Below are 14,774 nucleotides of genomic sequence, written 5' to 3'. Positions count from 1 at the left end.
ACAGGAACTTGGAAATGATCTCATCGAGTTTGCAACAGATGAGCCTGTCCTAGTTAAGGCAGAATTCCCGGGGGGTTACTCTGTGGTTTGGCACTGGGAACCAGCCCTGAATTTGAATCCAAAGCTACTGAGCAGCAAATTCCTGGTGCTGTGTCCGCCACGCAGTTGGTGTCCCATTGTTGTTCCTGGAGGATGTGAGTGCCATTTGTGCCTGGAATGCTGCTCTGGTGAAACCAGGACAGCCTTTGTGATTCTCCTGGCAAATTCAAAGCCAGGAGGGTTTGAGGGTTGGTAGAGCACAAGTTTTTCCTTGTGCTGTGCCATTGGCAAGAGCCAGGGCTCGTCCTGCCAGGGAAGGGCTGCGTGGGTGGATTCGCTGGTGCGGGCTCTGGAGATTCCTGCTTTGGTGGAGATTAGATTAAAACCTCCAGTTTGTGTTCTTCAGCATGGAATTATACTTGTAGTGCCCCATGGGGTGTCTTCCTCGGGCTGTGGTAGGGAAAAGCTGGGAATTTGGCATTGGGCAGAGCTGGGCACCAGCTTTGGCATGCTGGGCACTGCGGTGCTGCTGGGTCTGTGCAGTGCCAGCTGAGCCTCTTCTCAAGCCCAGACTTGTTTGCCATCCATGCTGACTCAACCCATGGATGTGGGCTCAGCCCGGTGCTGGAACACAAGGCCACGAGGAGGTCGTGGCATGGAATTGTGTCCTCCCATGGAATTGTGTCCTCCCATGGAATTGTGTCCTTCTATGGAATTGTGTTCTCCCATGGAATTGTGTTCTCCTATGGAATTTTGTTCTCCCATGGAATTGTGTTCTATGGAATTGTGTCCTCCCATGGAATTGTGTTCTCCCATGGAATTGTGTTCTATGGAATTGTGTTCTCCTATGGAATTGTGTTCTCCCATGGAATTGTGTTCTCCCAGGCTGAAGTGTGAGCTGGGAATGAAGCCCCATGTGTGCTGAGCTGGTTTGTGACAGACAGCTCTGAGATGTTGAGTCATCTCCCCAGGCCAGCCTGGGATCACTGGGGCAGCACTGGGAAGGAGGGCTGGGATTATCTGCTCTGGCTCCCGAGTGCAGTCAGATGTCCGTGCTGTTAGAGGTGGATTAAATATCCTTAATCGGTTTAATATGAACTTTGTTATCCCCACAGGTTCATGTTATTCCTCTTCCCCAGTAGCCTGTTCTCTTCAGGAGCCCGTTTGGGATGGGCTGTGCTGGGCAGGGGCTGCCAGGCCTTGTTTCCCAGGTGTTCCAGGTGAGCAGGGTGTGCCACACTTCCTTGTCCATGCAGTGGAGGGAGGACTTGTGCCCTGATCCTGTCAGCACCACAGTGCAGGTGGGATTTCTTCCTTGGAGAGCTGGGGGCTGCCATGGAGAGCAGTTAGTTTGAGCAGAGCCAGGGCAGGGAGGTCAGTCTCGGTGCTTTGTGCCTCTGCTGTTTGAGGGTCTCCAGGCAGGGGCTGGATGGAGCTCCTGGCAGGGTCACACCAGTTCCTGCTGCTCTGGGCCCTGCAGAAGGGACGAACAATGCAGGAATCGCTCTCCAGTCCCAGGCAGGGCTCGCTGAGAAAGTTGTTGTGGTCTCAGGTTTCAGGCTGCTGTCAGTGCCGGGAGGTTTGGGGATGGGGAATGGCTCTTGGCTCCATCTGCCCCGCGCTAATCCCCAGACAAACGCGGCTCTTCCATCTGTGCAGCCGGAGCCGCCGAGCCCATCACACCAGCCACTTAATCTAAATGGCTTTGGCCAAAGATAAGGTCATTAATTACACTGGGATTAGAAAACAGCCCCGGCGTGGCTTGGCTCGCCATCAATTAAAGCCCTCGGCCCCCTGGTCTGGCTGGGCATGGAGCTGAGAGCCTGGGCAGGGGGAGCTCTGTGTCCTTGCTGGCCGGGCACCATCCCTCGGTGGACACTGGCATTTGGACACGGTGCTGGGAGAGCAGAGGCAGATCCAGGGCTCCAGGAGGGCTCAAATCCTCGTTTCCAGCACCTCCTGATGTGCATCCCACCGTGTGCTGCCTCCAGCAGCCCCTGCCAGGGCTCCAACCCTGATTGCTGTCCACACGGGTGGCACTGTCCCCAGAGCTCTGAGCTCTGATGATCAAGGTGTTGTACATCCCTTTTGGTTCCCTTTTCTCACCGGGTTTTGGCTCTGAAATGCTCCCACAGGGAAATTCTCACCCGTGCCACCTGCTCTGCCCTGAAAGTGCCACCTTGGCGACAGGCAGGGCTGGGATGTGGCACGAATTTGGCCTCATCCCTCCCCTCACAAGCAAGGGGGGATGCTATGGGCTCTGTGCCAGGAGCTGACCGGCACAGGGACACTGGGACACAGCTGCCACCTCTCCCAGCGCCGGTGACCAGCTGGTGTCTGTGCCCTCACCCTCTGGTGGCTTTAAAGGATCCTGGTGGAGAGTCCTGCGTGGTGACGCTGTCCTGCCCCGTTCCCACACTGCAGGGACACTCCTGGGACCGTCTGGGGGACGGTGTCACTTGGGGACAGCAGCTCCTGCAGACACGCACCAGCTGCGGCCGCCGCAGAGCCGTGTCCTCGGCTCCCAGGTGGGATCCTTGTCCCGTGGGGGATTTAATGGGACCCTCAGGGTCCCTTTGGGCTCAGCAGGGCTTGGCTGGCACTGCTGCCACCACAGGGACAGTGGGTCACAGGAACTCACAGGGAAACTGAGGCACAGCTGGGAGCAGGGCCCTGCTGGGGAGCCCGTGGCCCATCCATGCCTTGGCAGCATTTCAGGTGGCTGTGGCAAAGCCAAATGTTTAGCAAGAGGCTAAAAATAAAAGGAGCTGTTGGCCGTGGTTGTGCAAGAGCCGCGTCCCCGTCCCGCCCTGCGCGGGAGCTCGGTGCCTTCGGCGGCAAACCCGGCCGGGCACGGCAGGATCCTGGCACCAATCCCGGGAAATGCCACTGCCCAAAGGGACGGGGGCTGTGCCCCCTCCTCTCTGTCCCCTCTGGGCAGCTCTGGGGCTGGGGAGGGGTCCATGGAGGTTTGGGGTCCCCGTGGTGGAGCAATTCCATCTCAGGGATGCTGCCCAGCACACACGGGGGGCAGCGGGGAAACCGAGGCAGAGCCGCCTCGCAGGAGGCTCTGGGGCTGTGGTGTCACCCGTGGGGTGCCCATTGTCATCCCCAGGGACAGGGAGGGGCACGGTGCCCGTTCCTGCCCTGTGCCAGGCGGGAAAGGCGGCGGGAAGGAGCGGGCTGGCAGGGCACCAAACCCCGGGGCACCCGATCCGAGCCACCCTGAGGACACTCTGAGGGGTGACACAGCCCCAGGCAGGGGCTGGCACCGGGTCCTGTCCTGCTGGGGTCTCCCCCAGCTCGGGGTAATGCGGGTGCGAGGCTCAGTGGGTGCCCCCAGGGCAGGTTTGGCACGGCTGGGGCCAGCGGGGCTGGCTTGGCACGGGTGGGACCACCGGGGCTGGTTTGGCACGGGTGGGTGCCCCAGGGCTGGTTTGGCACAGGTGGATGCCCCCAGGGCTGGCTTGGCACGGGTGGGACCACCGGGGTTGGCTTTGCACGGTTGGGTGCCCCCAGGGCTGGCTTGGCACAGGTAGGTGCTCCAGGGCTGGTTTGGCGCGGGTAGGTGCCCCAGGGCTGGTTTGGCACAGGTGGGTGCCCCCAGGGCTGGCTTGGCACGGGTGGGTGCCCCCAGGGCTGGTTTGGCACAGGTGGGTGCCCGCAGGGCTGGTTTGGCACGGGTAGGTGCCCCAGGGCTGGCTTGGCACGGCTGGGGCCAGCCGGGCTGCGTGTCGCGGTGTCACAGGGCCATCTGCCGGCAAAGGCACCGGCCCTGGCAGCCAGAGCCGGCCTCCAGCAGCATCTCCAGTGCTCCCAGTGTGCAGCTGCACTGGGCAAGGATGGGGCTGGGGCTCTTGTCCCTCCTGGGCACTGTCAGAGGTGGCATTTGTCCCGCACGGTGTCACGGAGAGGGGACACGGCTGCAGCCACGAACAGATTAAATGTAATTTTATTTCACACCCCAAAAAAAAAAAAAAAAATGTAGAAAAGAAGAGGTGAGTGTGGGTTTAATTGCTCATATTAAAAATCTACCAGGTGAGACTGAGCCGTTTCCTCCAGAGTCAGTGCAGATCCACAGGGATACTTCTTCCTCTTCATCCTCTCCCTCCTCCTCCTCTTGGGGACCAGCATGGGGACAGGGGCACCAGCTGCCCCCTGCCCAAGGTGCCCCCGTGCCATGGGCACCCTGCTGCCAGCCCCACCAGCATTCCCTTGCCCGGGTCTCTCCTGCCTGGCCCCTGTCCCGTGTCCCCACGGTGCCACCCATGGTGTCACCCACACCTCGTGTCCAGGAGCAGGTGCTGATTTGGGGCTGGGAAGGGCTTGGGGAGGGGGGCAGGAGCCCGGGCCCGATTTGATTTGTTTTCAGCGTTTCTGCGCGTTCCTCGCTGTCCCTTTTCCCTCTGTACAAAATGAGCTGTATGGTCATGGGTGACACGGTGACTGCGGCCCCGGTGGCCACGCCGCCCTCACTGCAGCAGGGCCCGGATCTGTTTGGACGTGGTGTCGTCGTTGAGGTGCCGAGTGGTGTACCTGGGTGGGGAGGGGACACAGCTCACAGCAGGGCCCCTCTCTGCTGTCCCCACTCCCCAGGCTCTGTCCCCGAGCCCCCGTCTCACCTCAGAGCGTTCAGGAGCCCCTCGGTGCTGGTTGAGGGTTGGTCCTTCAGGACTTTAATGCAGCCTTTCATCTAAAGGGGGCACAGAGCAAGGCTCCATCAGAGAGGGGCTGCGATGCCACAGACATATTTTATGAAAAATCCTTTCCTTTCCTTAGAATTTTTTCTCCTGAGAAGCTGAGAGGCCTCAGGAACAAAATGCAAACATTGATTATCTGCTGCTGTGGAATGCAACAGGTGCATCTGGGATTGGTCTCATGTGGTTGTTTCTAATTAATGGCCAATCACTGTCCGGGTCCGGGCTCTCTGATCAGCCACAAGATTTTATTATCATTCCATTCTTTTCTGTTGCTTGCTAGCCTTCTGATGAAATCCTTTCTTCTATTCTTTTAGTATAGATATAATATATAATATATAATATATAATATATAATATATAATATATAATATATAATATATAATATATAATATATAATAAATATATAATATAGTATATAGTATATAGTATATAGTATATTGTATATAGTATATCGTATATAGTATATACTATATATATATACTATATACTATACTATATACGATATACTATATACTATAATAATAATAAATTATTATATAATAATTTCTCATATTATGTTATAATATATATATAAATATATAATATATAATAATATAATATATATCATAAAATAATAAATCAGCCCTCCTGAAACACGGAGTCAGATCCTCATCTCTTCCCTCGTCCTGAGGCCCCAGTGAACACCACCACCCTGAGACCCCTGGGATCCCCCTTCCTCCCCATCCTCAAGCCCAAGGATCACAGCTGCTGTGGCGTGGCTGTGATCCCCCAGCTGTGACCCCAAAACCACTCACATCAATCTTGGAGGTCTTGGCGAAGGCCCCCACGGGGTGCACGTGGTCGTAGAGGATGATGACGCCGACCATCACCCTCATGCAGAAGAGCAGCGTCTCGGTGTTGGTGAAGCGGCTCCGGTACTCCCTGGGTGAGCAGAGAGGCCGCCTGAGCCTGGCAGGGGTGGCACGGGGACCCCAGGAGCGAGGTGTCCCCCCCAAACCCCAAAGTGGGGCACTCACGGCGTCTCCAGCATCACCCTGCACACGCAGGCCATGGTGCTCAGGCAGTCGGTCGTGTCCTCGATGGGGAGGGTCTTGTTCTGAAAGCCAACAGGTCCCAGCTGCTGTTTGCCCCGTGTGTGGGGGCTGGAGGGGGTTTCTGCCCCCCCTGAGGGTCCCCCCAGCCCCCCTCACCTCTGACACGAACTTGGTGGTGGCGTTGCTGAGGGTTTTCAGCATGGGGGTGGCCTCGGCGTAGAACAGGGACATCCTGTTGGCCATCTCGTTGTTCACCTCGCTCTCTGCATCCAGCTGGGGGGGGGGGTGTGCTGGGGGTCACTGGGGTGGCTGAGCCCCCCCAAAGCCATCCCCAGCCCTGTGAACCCCTGGGGGAGGCCGGGGGAGCAGCAGAGTCCTCCCACCTGCAGGTTGTTGATGCGGTTCCGGCTGATGGTCCGTCTGTAGTAGCTGAAGTCGTTCTGGATGGCGGGGTTGGTCATCTGAGGGGGGGACACCACGGTTAGGGGACCCAAGGAACTCGCAGGGTCCCGTTGTGGGGGTCCCCCTCGCTGTCACCCCGCACGGGGAGGCACCTTGAGCTCGTCGAAGCTGAGGGTGAAGTGCAGGATCTCGGCGAACTGCTTGGCCAGGGCCTGCTCCCGCTCCAGGTGCTGGGTCGGGGCGTAGGGCGGGCTGGTGAGGGCCTCCAGCAGGCTCCGCAGGGCGTTCTCTGGGGACAGAGCACCCCTGTCCCCCTCTGCACCTCCACCTCGTCCCTCCCCTCGTCCTGAGGCCCCCAGTGAGCACCACCACCCTGGGATCCCTGGGATCCCCGTCCTCCAGCCAGGTACCACAGCTGCTGTGACCACAGAGCTGCGACCCAAAACCACTCATGCTGATCTTGGAGGTCTTGGTGAAGGCCCTCCACAGGCCGAGGGGAAACTGAGGCACGGCGCAGCATCCCCAGCTGAGCACACCCTCCATGGCCAGGCCTGGGGATGCACAGGGTGATGCAGCGGGGCTCGGGCACTCACCCAGGCGCAGGGAGAACTCGTAGAAGCGTTTCAGCTTGGCGACCAGGGGGCACACGGCGCTCCAGGCGCGCTCCTGCAGCCTCAGGTCCCCGGGGTTCTGGATGGCCTGTGAGGGGAGCGTCGGGGAAGGTGAAACAGGAAAGCCTGATCAATATGATTGTCTGGCTAAAAGATTCTGAGAATATAGAAGTTGTAAGCGAGATTGGAATGAAAGCAAGCTTTGAGATCCAACAGTTACTGAATAACTGGAAAACAGTGGTGTGGCCAGCTGAAGGTAATCCCCTTCTGACTGCTGTGAGAGCAGGTCAACCCCGACCTAAGAATTCTTTCTGATAAAGAAGAACTAGCAGCAAATGTCACACGAAAATCATAAAAATGAATATGTATGAACCTATGTATATGTATTTGAGAGGGGGAGAAAAAGGGACCTGAAGTTCCCAGAAGTACTCATGTCATTTTAAGGGAACGATTCCCACATGCGTCCAGCGCTGTAATAAACATATCTGTGATGGTGTTCACAGGGGTCTTCGGTTGAGGGAAGAGATGAGGATCTGACTCTATGTTTTAGAAGGCTTGATTTATTATTTTATGATATATATTACATTAAAACTATGCTAGAAGAATAGAAGAAAGGATTTCATCAGAAGGCTGGCTAAGAATAGAATAGGAATGATAACAAAGGTTTGTGGCTCGGACTCTCTGTCCAAGCCCGTTGACTGTGACTGGTCATTAATTAGAAACAACCAACATGGGCCAATCCCAGATGCACCTGTTGCATTCCACAGCAGCAGATAACCATTGTTTGCATTTTGTTCCTGAGGCCTCCCAGCTTCTCAGGAGGAAAAATCCTAAGGAAAGGACTTTTCATAAAAGATGTCTGCGACACAAACAACTTTACAACTTTCACAAAAATGGTGGAGTTTTGATTATCTCCGCAAAACAGCAGCACCCACCTCTCGGATCTCCTGCCCGGCGCCCGTGTAGCTCTGCAGCTCGGCCAGGATGGTCTGCGCCTCCTCCAGCACGGCGTTCACCTGGTTCCACACCGCCGTCTCGGCCTCCGTGGGCTGCGCATCTGCAGGGCAGCGCCCCGGGGAGAGAAACCCGGAGGGCTCTGAGCGGGGCCCGGCCAGGACAGAGGCAGAGCGGGGTGCCAGCACCCCCGGCCGCGGCTCCCCTGCCAGCCTGCAGCCCTTCCTGGCCGGATTTGCCCCTGCTCCGTTCTCCTTGCCCCGTGAGCGGGGATAGGGTGAGGGTGAGCCCTGGCTGCCCTGTGCCCGCGGAGCTGCTCACCACAAAGGGTCCCCTCGGCCCCAAGAGGCTGCAAAGAGCCCCAGGAAAGAGGTGAGGAGCGACAGCCCCCGGCCACAGGCCTGGCCCCCCTCCCCGGGGACACCCCCGGATGGCAAAGGTTGGGGAGGACGTCCGGGATGGGCGCGATGCGATGGGGACAAAGAACTCAAAAAATGGTGCGGATGTGGAACTCAGGATTAAGTACGGAACGAAAAACCGGAAAATAAAAATCCCATCTCACTTTCAAAGTCAAGGAAAAAATTAGGGCCTTGGTCAAGTTCGTTATAAGTCAACACTTTTAGAAGGTTCCCCATGTGAAACCTGCAAGAGAAGAAACAAGAGGAACAAAAGCATGGTGGTGAGGTGGAGCCCGGGGAAGAGGCGCTGGGCTGCGGGCAGCGGCGGTGGCCGGAGCCCCGTCCTCCCCCCAGTGCTCCCGGGGGGCTTGGGGGGCTCCGGGGGGGACCCCACGGCCCCGGTGCAGCCTCTTCCCCCCCGATGGTGATGAGCGCTGTGGATGGGTGATGGAGAGGGAGGAGCGAAGGGAGGAGAAGCCGCCGGGAAAACTCTGAAGTCCCCGGAGTTTGGCTACAGCCAAACCCCTACTCTAGTGCAGAGGGGTCCTGGGGAGCCCCCAGAACCGTGCCGGGGGGCTCTGGAGGGGGCTGGAGGCAGGAGAAGGTTGTGCTGCCTCAAAGGAGCCAGGAGGAGCAGGAAGGATCCTCGCCGTGGGAGTAGGGGGCTGTGTGACCCCAGCCTTGGTGTTTTGGGGGGTGCTGGAGTCAGAGGAGGTGTGGGGAGCTGTGCATCCGCTGGGGATGGAGCTGGGGACAGGGCTGGGGCGGGCAGATGCTGCTGTAATCTTTTCACCCTCCCACTCCTGCTCTGAGCTGTGTCCTGGAGGAATTGAAGGAGCCAGGGGAGCCCTGGGGCTGTGCCCGGCCTGGCATCCACTGTGTACCCCCTTGTGCCCAGCCTGGCCTTTCCTGGCCCTTAGCCCGGATCCAGGGAAGCTGAGGCAGGGCCCTGCTCCCCATCCCTCGGTGCAGGCTGCAGCCACCGCTCTGACCTTCCCAGCAGTGCAGGTGGCACGGATCACCACTCCCTCCTCCTGGATCACCCTCTCCTGGATCACCCTCTCCTCCTGGATCAATCCCTCCTCCTGGATCAATCCCTCCTCCTGGATCACCCTCTCATCCTGGATCACACCCTCATCCTGGATCAATCCCTCCTCCTGGATCACTCCCTCCTCCTGGATCAATCCCTCCTCCTGGATCACCCTCTCATCCTGGATCACACCCTCATCCTGGATCACCCTCTCATCCTGGATCGCTCCCTCATCCTGGATCAATCCCTCCTCCTGGATCACTCCCTCCTCCTGGATCTGTCCCTCCTCCTGGATCTCTCCCTCATCCTGGATCACCCTCTCCTGGATCTCTCCCTCCTCCTGGATCACTCCCTCATCCTGGATCACTCTCTCCTCCTTCCCCAGCCCGCAGGGTGTCCCTGTCCTGGCACTGTCACTGATGGGACATCAGTGCCGTCAGCTCACAGCACTGGGTGTGTGCCTGAGGCGCTCCCGGGCCAGCTCCTGCTGCATCCTGCATCCCGCCACTGTGCCAGGACATCTGCCCCACTCTGAGGGATGGAGTCCCAGTCCCCTGTTCCCATTTTGGAGACTTTTTCAGGGCCCCAAAGCACCTGGGGACACAGGGCTGCTCGGGGACACCGTGCCTGTCCCCATCCTCTGCACAGCAGCTGCGGTGGCAGCCCCTGGCGCCCTCCCCATGCCCACCCTGCCCATGGGACTTACTTTCAAAATCCAGGAAAAAATGAGGACAGTTTTCTAAATCTTTGCCCAATACCTTTATCAGGTTGCCCATGGCCAGCAGACCTGAGCGAGAGAAACAGAGCAGAGTGGAACAGCACCGGTGCCACCAGCCGGACACCCCAGCACCCCTGAGCCCCCTGGGGACACCACCATGACACCCCTGAGTCCTCAAAGGCCACTCCAGCACCCCTGAGCCCCCAGGGCCACAACCATGGCATCCCTGAGCCCCCAAAGGCCACCACCACAGCACCTCCCTGTGCCCACCCCGATCCCTCCTGGCTGGGCACGCTGCTGGGAGCATTCCCTGCAATGTGACAGCTCTCCCAGCACTTCTTGAGCTGAGAAGGGAAGAGGGGTGAAGGCCTTGTGGGGTACCCCTGGCCATTCTGCCACCCCTGAGACACCCCAGTTCCCCAGCCCTGGCATCCCCAAGGGATGGGGGGCAGCCCCAGGTGACCCCCATGGTGTCATGCCATTGCCCTGGGTTATGGGGCTGGGCATCCCCCATGGACAGGGGGAGACCCCAATGGGAATTGTGCCCCCCAGACCCGGTTTGGGGGTCTGGTGCCAGCACCAGAGCATCCCACCCACCCCACCGAGGTTCCTTACCTCAGTGCCTGGTGTGGCAGCGGTGGCTACGGCAGGAGCAGGGGCTGTGCCACCCGCCCGGGTCACTTCATGGGCCAGCAAGGAGCTGTGGGCAGAGGGCAGGAGGGTCAGGGCACCCCACAGGGCCCTGGGGACCTGTGGGTGGGTGTGTGACCAGGAGGGACACTGCATCTCCCCTCTATCTCATGCTGCCACCGGCCTTCACCTCATTTACCTTGGATATTTTTTACCAGGAGCTCAGCAGGCATCAGGCTGAGCATCCCCGTCCCTCCTCACCCCTTGTGGGACCTGCCAGCAGCTCGGGGACAACCCCAGAGTGGAGCCATCTGTCCCCAGCCCTCCCCGGAGATCCCCAAGGGTGACTTTGCCAGCTCCAGCGCTTGGCTTTGCTCTTTCCTGAGCTCTGTGTGAAGATCCCTTTATGCCGCCGATGGGCCACAACCCAAATCCTGCAGACAATTCCCTGCACCCCACCTTTCCCACAGGGATGGGGGGTCAGGATTGGCCCCACGGTGTCAGCAGGCACCAGGAAGCAGCCACAGCACTCAGCAGGCTGTAATTAAGCGCTGGGGTTTAATTAATGAGGCTGGGGAAGGGAAGAGGGAATGCTGGAGCAGCAGGGGAGGGATGGGGTGGCCTCGTGCCCGGAATGGGGCTGTGCCCCCCCAGCCCAGCACAGAGCCTTGGCATCAACAGTGATGGCTCTGCCTTCCTCCTCCTCCTCCTCCTCCTCCTCCTCCTCCTCCCAGGCCCACTGACTGCTGGCTTTGCACTGGGGTGCACAAGCCTGAATGCAGCTGGATTTTGGGGTGGCTGGGGCGCACCAAACACACCCAGGGCTGCTCTGGTGCAGTGACCCCGAGGTTCATCCTGCTGAGCACTGGGGTGTTTTTAAAGGGTGCTGGGGGTTCCCTGGAGTGCCAAGAGGGTCCCTGGAGTGCCAGGGGGGTCCCTGGGGTGGGAGATTGGCACCTGGCACTGGCACACAGGCTGTGACCAGCGTGCAGGCATCCTCATGCCCATGCCACCCTTGTCCTTGACGGGCAGCCTGGGGCTGGGATTTGTCGCTGCTGAGCTCTGCCTGTGCCCGGGGAAGAGGCACGGATGGTACCCGGTGTGGGGACACATCAGGGTGACCCCAGAGCTGTGGTGCTGGGGTTTGGTGCCAGGGGCTGGTTTGGGGATTGCTGCAGCCCCTTGGGCTGGAGTAAAGGGGGCTCCACTCGGGGTTCAGCCCCTGTTTTACCCCTTTTCCTCGGTCCCAGGTGCTTAAACCCCCGGGGGGCCACGGCACATCCCTGCCGGGGGGGCTGTGGGGAGGGCGAGGGGCTCCCCCAGTGCAGGCTGCCCTCTGCTGATCTGGGGGAGCTGTGCGCCCCAAATCCGCTGCGAGAGTCACCCCCAAAGCGGCGGCGCTCAGAGAGGAACGCGCTGCCACAGGAGGGCCGGGAGCGGCGGCTCCCCGTCCCCAGCCACACCCGAGGCGGCCCCGGCTGCCGTCCCTCCCTGCGGTGGCCTCGTTGCACCCCAGCCCCGCTCCGATTCCCGCAGCGCCGCCTCCCCTGCTCCCCACGGGCATCCCGCCCCACGGGGACCCACGGCGGGGTCACCTCCATGGGGACACCACAGCCGATGGGGTGAACCCGCACTCCTGCTCCAGGCAGGGCCGAATCCCGCATGCAGGAGCATCCCTGCCCCGAGCGGGCAGTGCCCGAGGGGCAGCGCTGTCCCCGCGCTCCGGCCCGCCCGTGTCACCGCTCTGGGGCCGCGTCCCTTTGCAGCATCGCCCTGGGCACCGCAGCCTGGTGCAGCGCCGCAGCTCCGGCCGGGGGCTGCCTGCCCCTTCCCCTTGCTCTGCCCTGCTCCCCGCAGCCCCCCGGGTGCCCCCCGAGCCCCCCGAGCCCCCCGGCCGCTGCCGGCACCGCCGCAGGCTCGGGCGAGCGGTGCCCGAAGGATTTTCCATGGGGGGGCACGGCTTATCCTGGGGATCGGGGCGCGGGGCCGGATCCCAGCCCAGGATCAGCCGGGGCAGGGCGGAGCTGGGGTCTCCCCGCTTCGGGAGCGGTGTCCGGAGGGATGTGTGGGGCTGAGCCCCCCTCGAGTGGGGCCAGGGCTGCGGGGGCTCCGCCGCGCCGGCTGCGGCTGCGGCTGAGCCGCGCAATCCCCGCAGGGCCGGGACCGAGCCGCAGCACCCACCGGGGACCCCGCGGGGCTGCAGCAACCCCGGCTGGGGCGAACGCACCCCGGCATCCCCACCCCAGCCCGGCATCGCCCACCCCAGCCCGGCAGCCCCAGCCCGGCATCGCCCGCCCCTCCATCCCCGCTGCCGGGGGTGCCCGGCGCGGAGAGGCGCCGCTGCCAGCGGGGTCCCCGGGGACATCCCCCCGCCCTGCGCCGTCCCCGGGCCCGCTGCAGCCCTGTCCCCGCGCTCACCGTGCCCGTGGCAGCCCGCGGCGTGGGCAGGCGGCGGTCGGGAGCGCGGGGATGCTGCGGAGCGCGGGGTGCGGGACGAGGCGCCCGCCCGTGTGTGCGTGAGCCGCCCTGCGCCAGCTGCCGCCGAATGCACCACAAAGACCACCATAGCCCCCCGGCCCCCCCACGCCACTGGTGACGGTGACGTCTCAAGTGTGAGCGAGACGGGGAGGTTTAACCCGCTGCGTGCCGGCAGAGCGGCAGAGCGCTGCGGCCTGGCGGGGACAGGGGTCGGGGTGCCGCTCCCCTTTGGGTTTGGGGGACATCGAGAGGGTCGCCCCACATCGGAGCCAGCCCTAGCTCACAGCAGGGGGAGAGAAAATATTCAAATATTCCAAATATTCCAAATATTCCTTGGCTCTGCCCCAGCCGATGGGTGGCACTGCGTGCCCCGGTTCCGTCTCTGGGGAGGGGGACAAGCACCGACCCCGCCTGGTGCCACCACAGCGAGGACAAACCCGAGCCTCGTGCCAGGGCCCCTGTTTGGAGCAGGCAGCACCTTCTGTGCATCATAGCTCCCCCAGGATGGGGCAGAAAGGGTTGGGGGGCAGGAACCAGCGCAGAGCTGCTCCCCCAGGAGGAAAGGAGCCCCCAAGTTTGGCTATTTCTGCTTTTCCACCCCAACTCCCCCCTTTTCCCTGGGCATGGCAGTGCGGACATCAAGAGGCACCCCCAGTGTTGGGGTCACCCCGGGTCCAGCTTGCCCGCTGGCACCCAGAGCTGCCCCTCAGGGCCGTGGGGTGGGTGCCAGCAGCTCCTCATTCCTTCACAGCGCATTTTGTGCTGGGAGGGGTCTCAGCGGGGCTGGCAGCGCCCCGATCGGCGGCCGCGTCACCATGGGGTGACACTGGGGACAGGAGCTGTCGGGGTTCCGGGATGAACACCCGCGATTCCTGCTCCCCAAGCCCCCCTCCGCGGTCTGTGGGGGGCTGACCCCCCAAACAGCCCGAGGCAGAGGGGGCGGCGGGGTCTCCCCCATCGGGCCCGGCCCCCGGGCCGTGCTGCTGCCGCCCGCAGCCGCTGGGGGAAGCTGCAGCCCTTTGCATCCCCCGAGCCGCTGCATCCGCCGGGTTTGGAGCTTTTGGAGGCTTTCAGGACTCGGCAGCGCCCCGGCAGCTCGGAGCCCCCAGGCGGGTGTTGGGGGATGCGGCTGCAGGAATGGGGAGGGAAAAGCTGCGGCTGAGCTGCACAGCTGTGTGCCCCACAAACACTCTGCTGTCCCCTCTGCAAACCCAGGGCCAATATCCCGTTCGAACCCGGGCTCACGCAGGTTTTGGGGCGCCCAAATTTGGGTGCTGGGCTCAGCTGGGTGCTCTGTCAGTGTGGTCAGCCCTCCATGACCCCCACGCCACGGCTTGGGGTGTCAGGACCCCAAAAGGGACACGCCAGGACCACACAATCACCCTGATCCTCATCCCGAGGGCATCCCTGGGGCTCCCCTGCCTCTCCCAGCTCCCCCTCCTCAAGCTCTCAGCCCTGGCAGCCTGCGCTGCTTCAATTAAACCCTCGTTCATTTTTCAGTCCCCCCGAGCACCCCGGGCACGGGCGCTTTGCAGAGCTGGGGTGACCCAAAATCCCAGAATCACCTCATTCCTGGACAGGGACATGGCACAGGGATGTCACATCCAACCTTGGGGGGGTCCCAGCCCTCCTGCCCCCAGGCTGGGGGGGGTGGGTGAAGCCCTTCAGCCCCACTGCTGCAAAAACCCCACAAATATTTGTGGTTTTTGTAGCCCAGCCCTGTCCCACCTGCAGCTGGGGCAGCTTCTGCTGCTTCCTGCAGCCCTCCCTGCAGAAAAGGT

At 61.3% G+C, this 14,774-nt stretch overlaps 1 protein-coding gene across 2 annotated transcripts; it reads right to left on the bottom strand.

Annotated features, from left to right (window-relative positions):
* Nucleotides 1–3,973: 3,973 nt before the first annotated feature.
* On the bottom strand, nt 3,974–13,045 carry LOC134430120 (CYFIP-related Rac1 interactor A-like). 2 transcript variants are annotated; one of them, XM_063177661.1, is made up of 12 exons: nt 12,934–13,045; nt 10,501–10,585; nt 9,874–9,954; nt 7,721–7,842; nt 6,768–6,873; nt 6,327–6,463; nt 6,156–6,233; nt 5,929–6,045; nt 5,755–5,834; nt 5,533–5,659; nt 4,662–4,732; nt 3,974–4,575 (listed from the first exon to the last, which is right to left on the bottom strand). In XM_063177661.1, the coding sequence occupies exons 3-12, from the start codon at nt 9,941–9,943 to the stop codon at nt 4,512–4,514; spliced, it is 972 nt and encodes a 323-aa protein (XP_063033731.1). In that variant the 5' UTR covers nt 9,944–9,954; nt 10,501–10,585; nt 12,934–13,045; the 3' UTR covers nt 3,974–4,511. The 2 variants fall into 2 exon arrangements, with proteins under 2 accessions (XP_063033731.1, XP_063033730.1); XM_063177660.1 differs by lacking the exons at nt 10,501–10,585; nt 12,934–13,045 and adding an exon at nt 8,302–8,381.
* Between the last annotated feature and the right edge of the window lie 1,729 nt (nt 13,046–14,774).

This window comes from Melospiza melodia, chromosome 27, assembly GCF_035770615.1.
Source record: "Melospiza melodia melodia isolate bMelMel2 chromosome 27, bMelMel2.pri, whole genome shotgun sequence".
NCBI classification, from domain to species: domain Eukaryota; kingdom Metazoa; phylum Chordata; class Aves; order Passeriformes; family Passerellidae; genus Melospiza; species Melospiza melodia.
Note: the sequence above shows the minus strand (reverse complement) of the source record. Positions and strands in the feature narration are given on the sequence as shown.

Coding starts and splice junctions, on each gene's coding strand:
- LOC134430120 (XM_063177660.1), bottom strand. CDS start 8,374: ATGGGGAACCTTCTAAAAGTGTTGACTTATAACGAACTTGACCAAGGC. Junction 6,874..7,720: donor CCGGGCAGGAGATCCGAGAG/GTGGGTGCTGCT, acceptor CTCCCCTCACAG/GCCATCCAGAACCCCGGGGA. Junction 6,464..6,767: donor CGAGTTCTCCCTGCGCCTGG/GTGAGTGCCCGA, acceptor CTCTGTCCCCAG/AGAACGCCCTGCGGAGCCTG.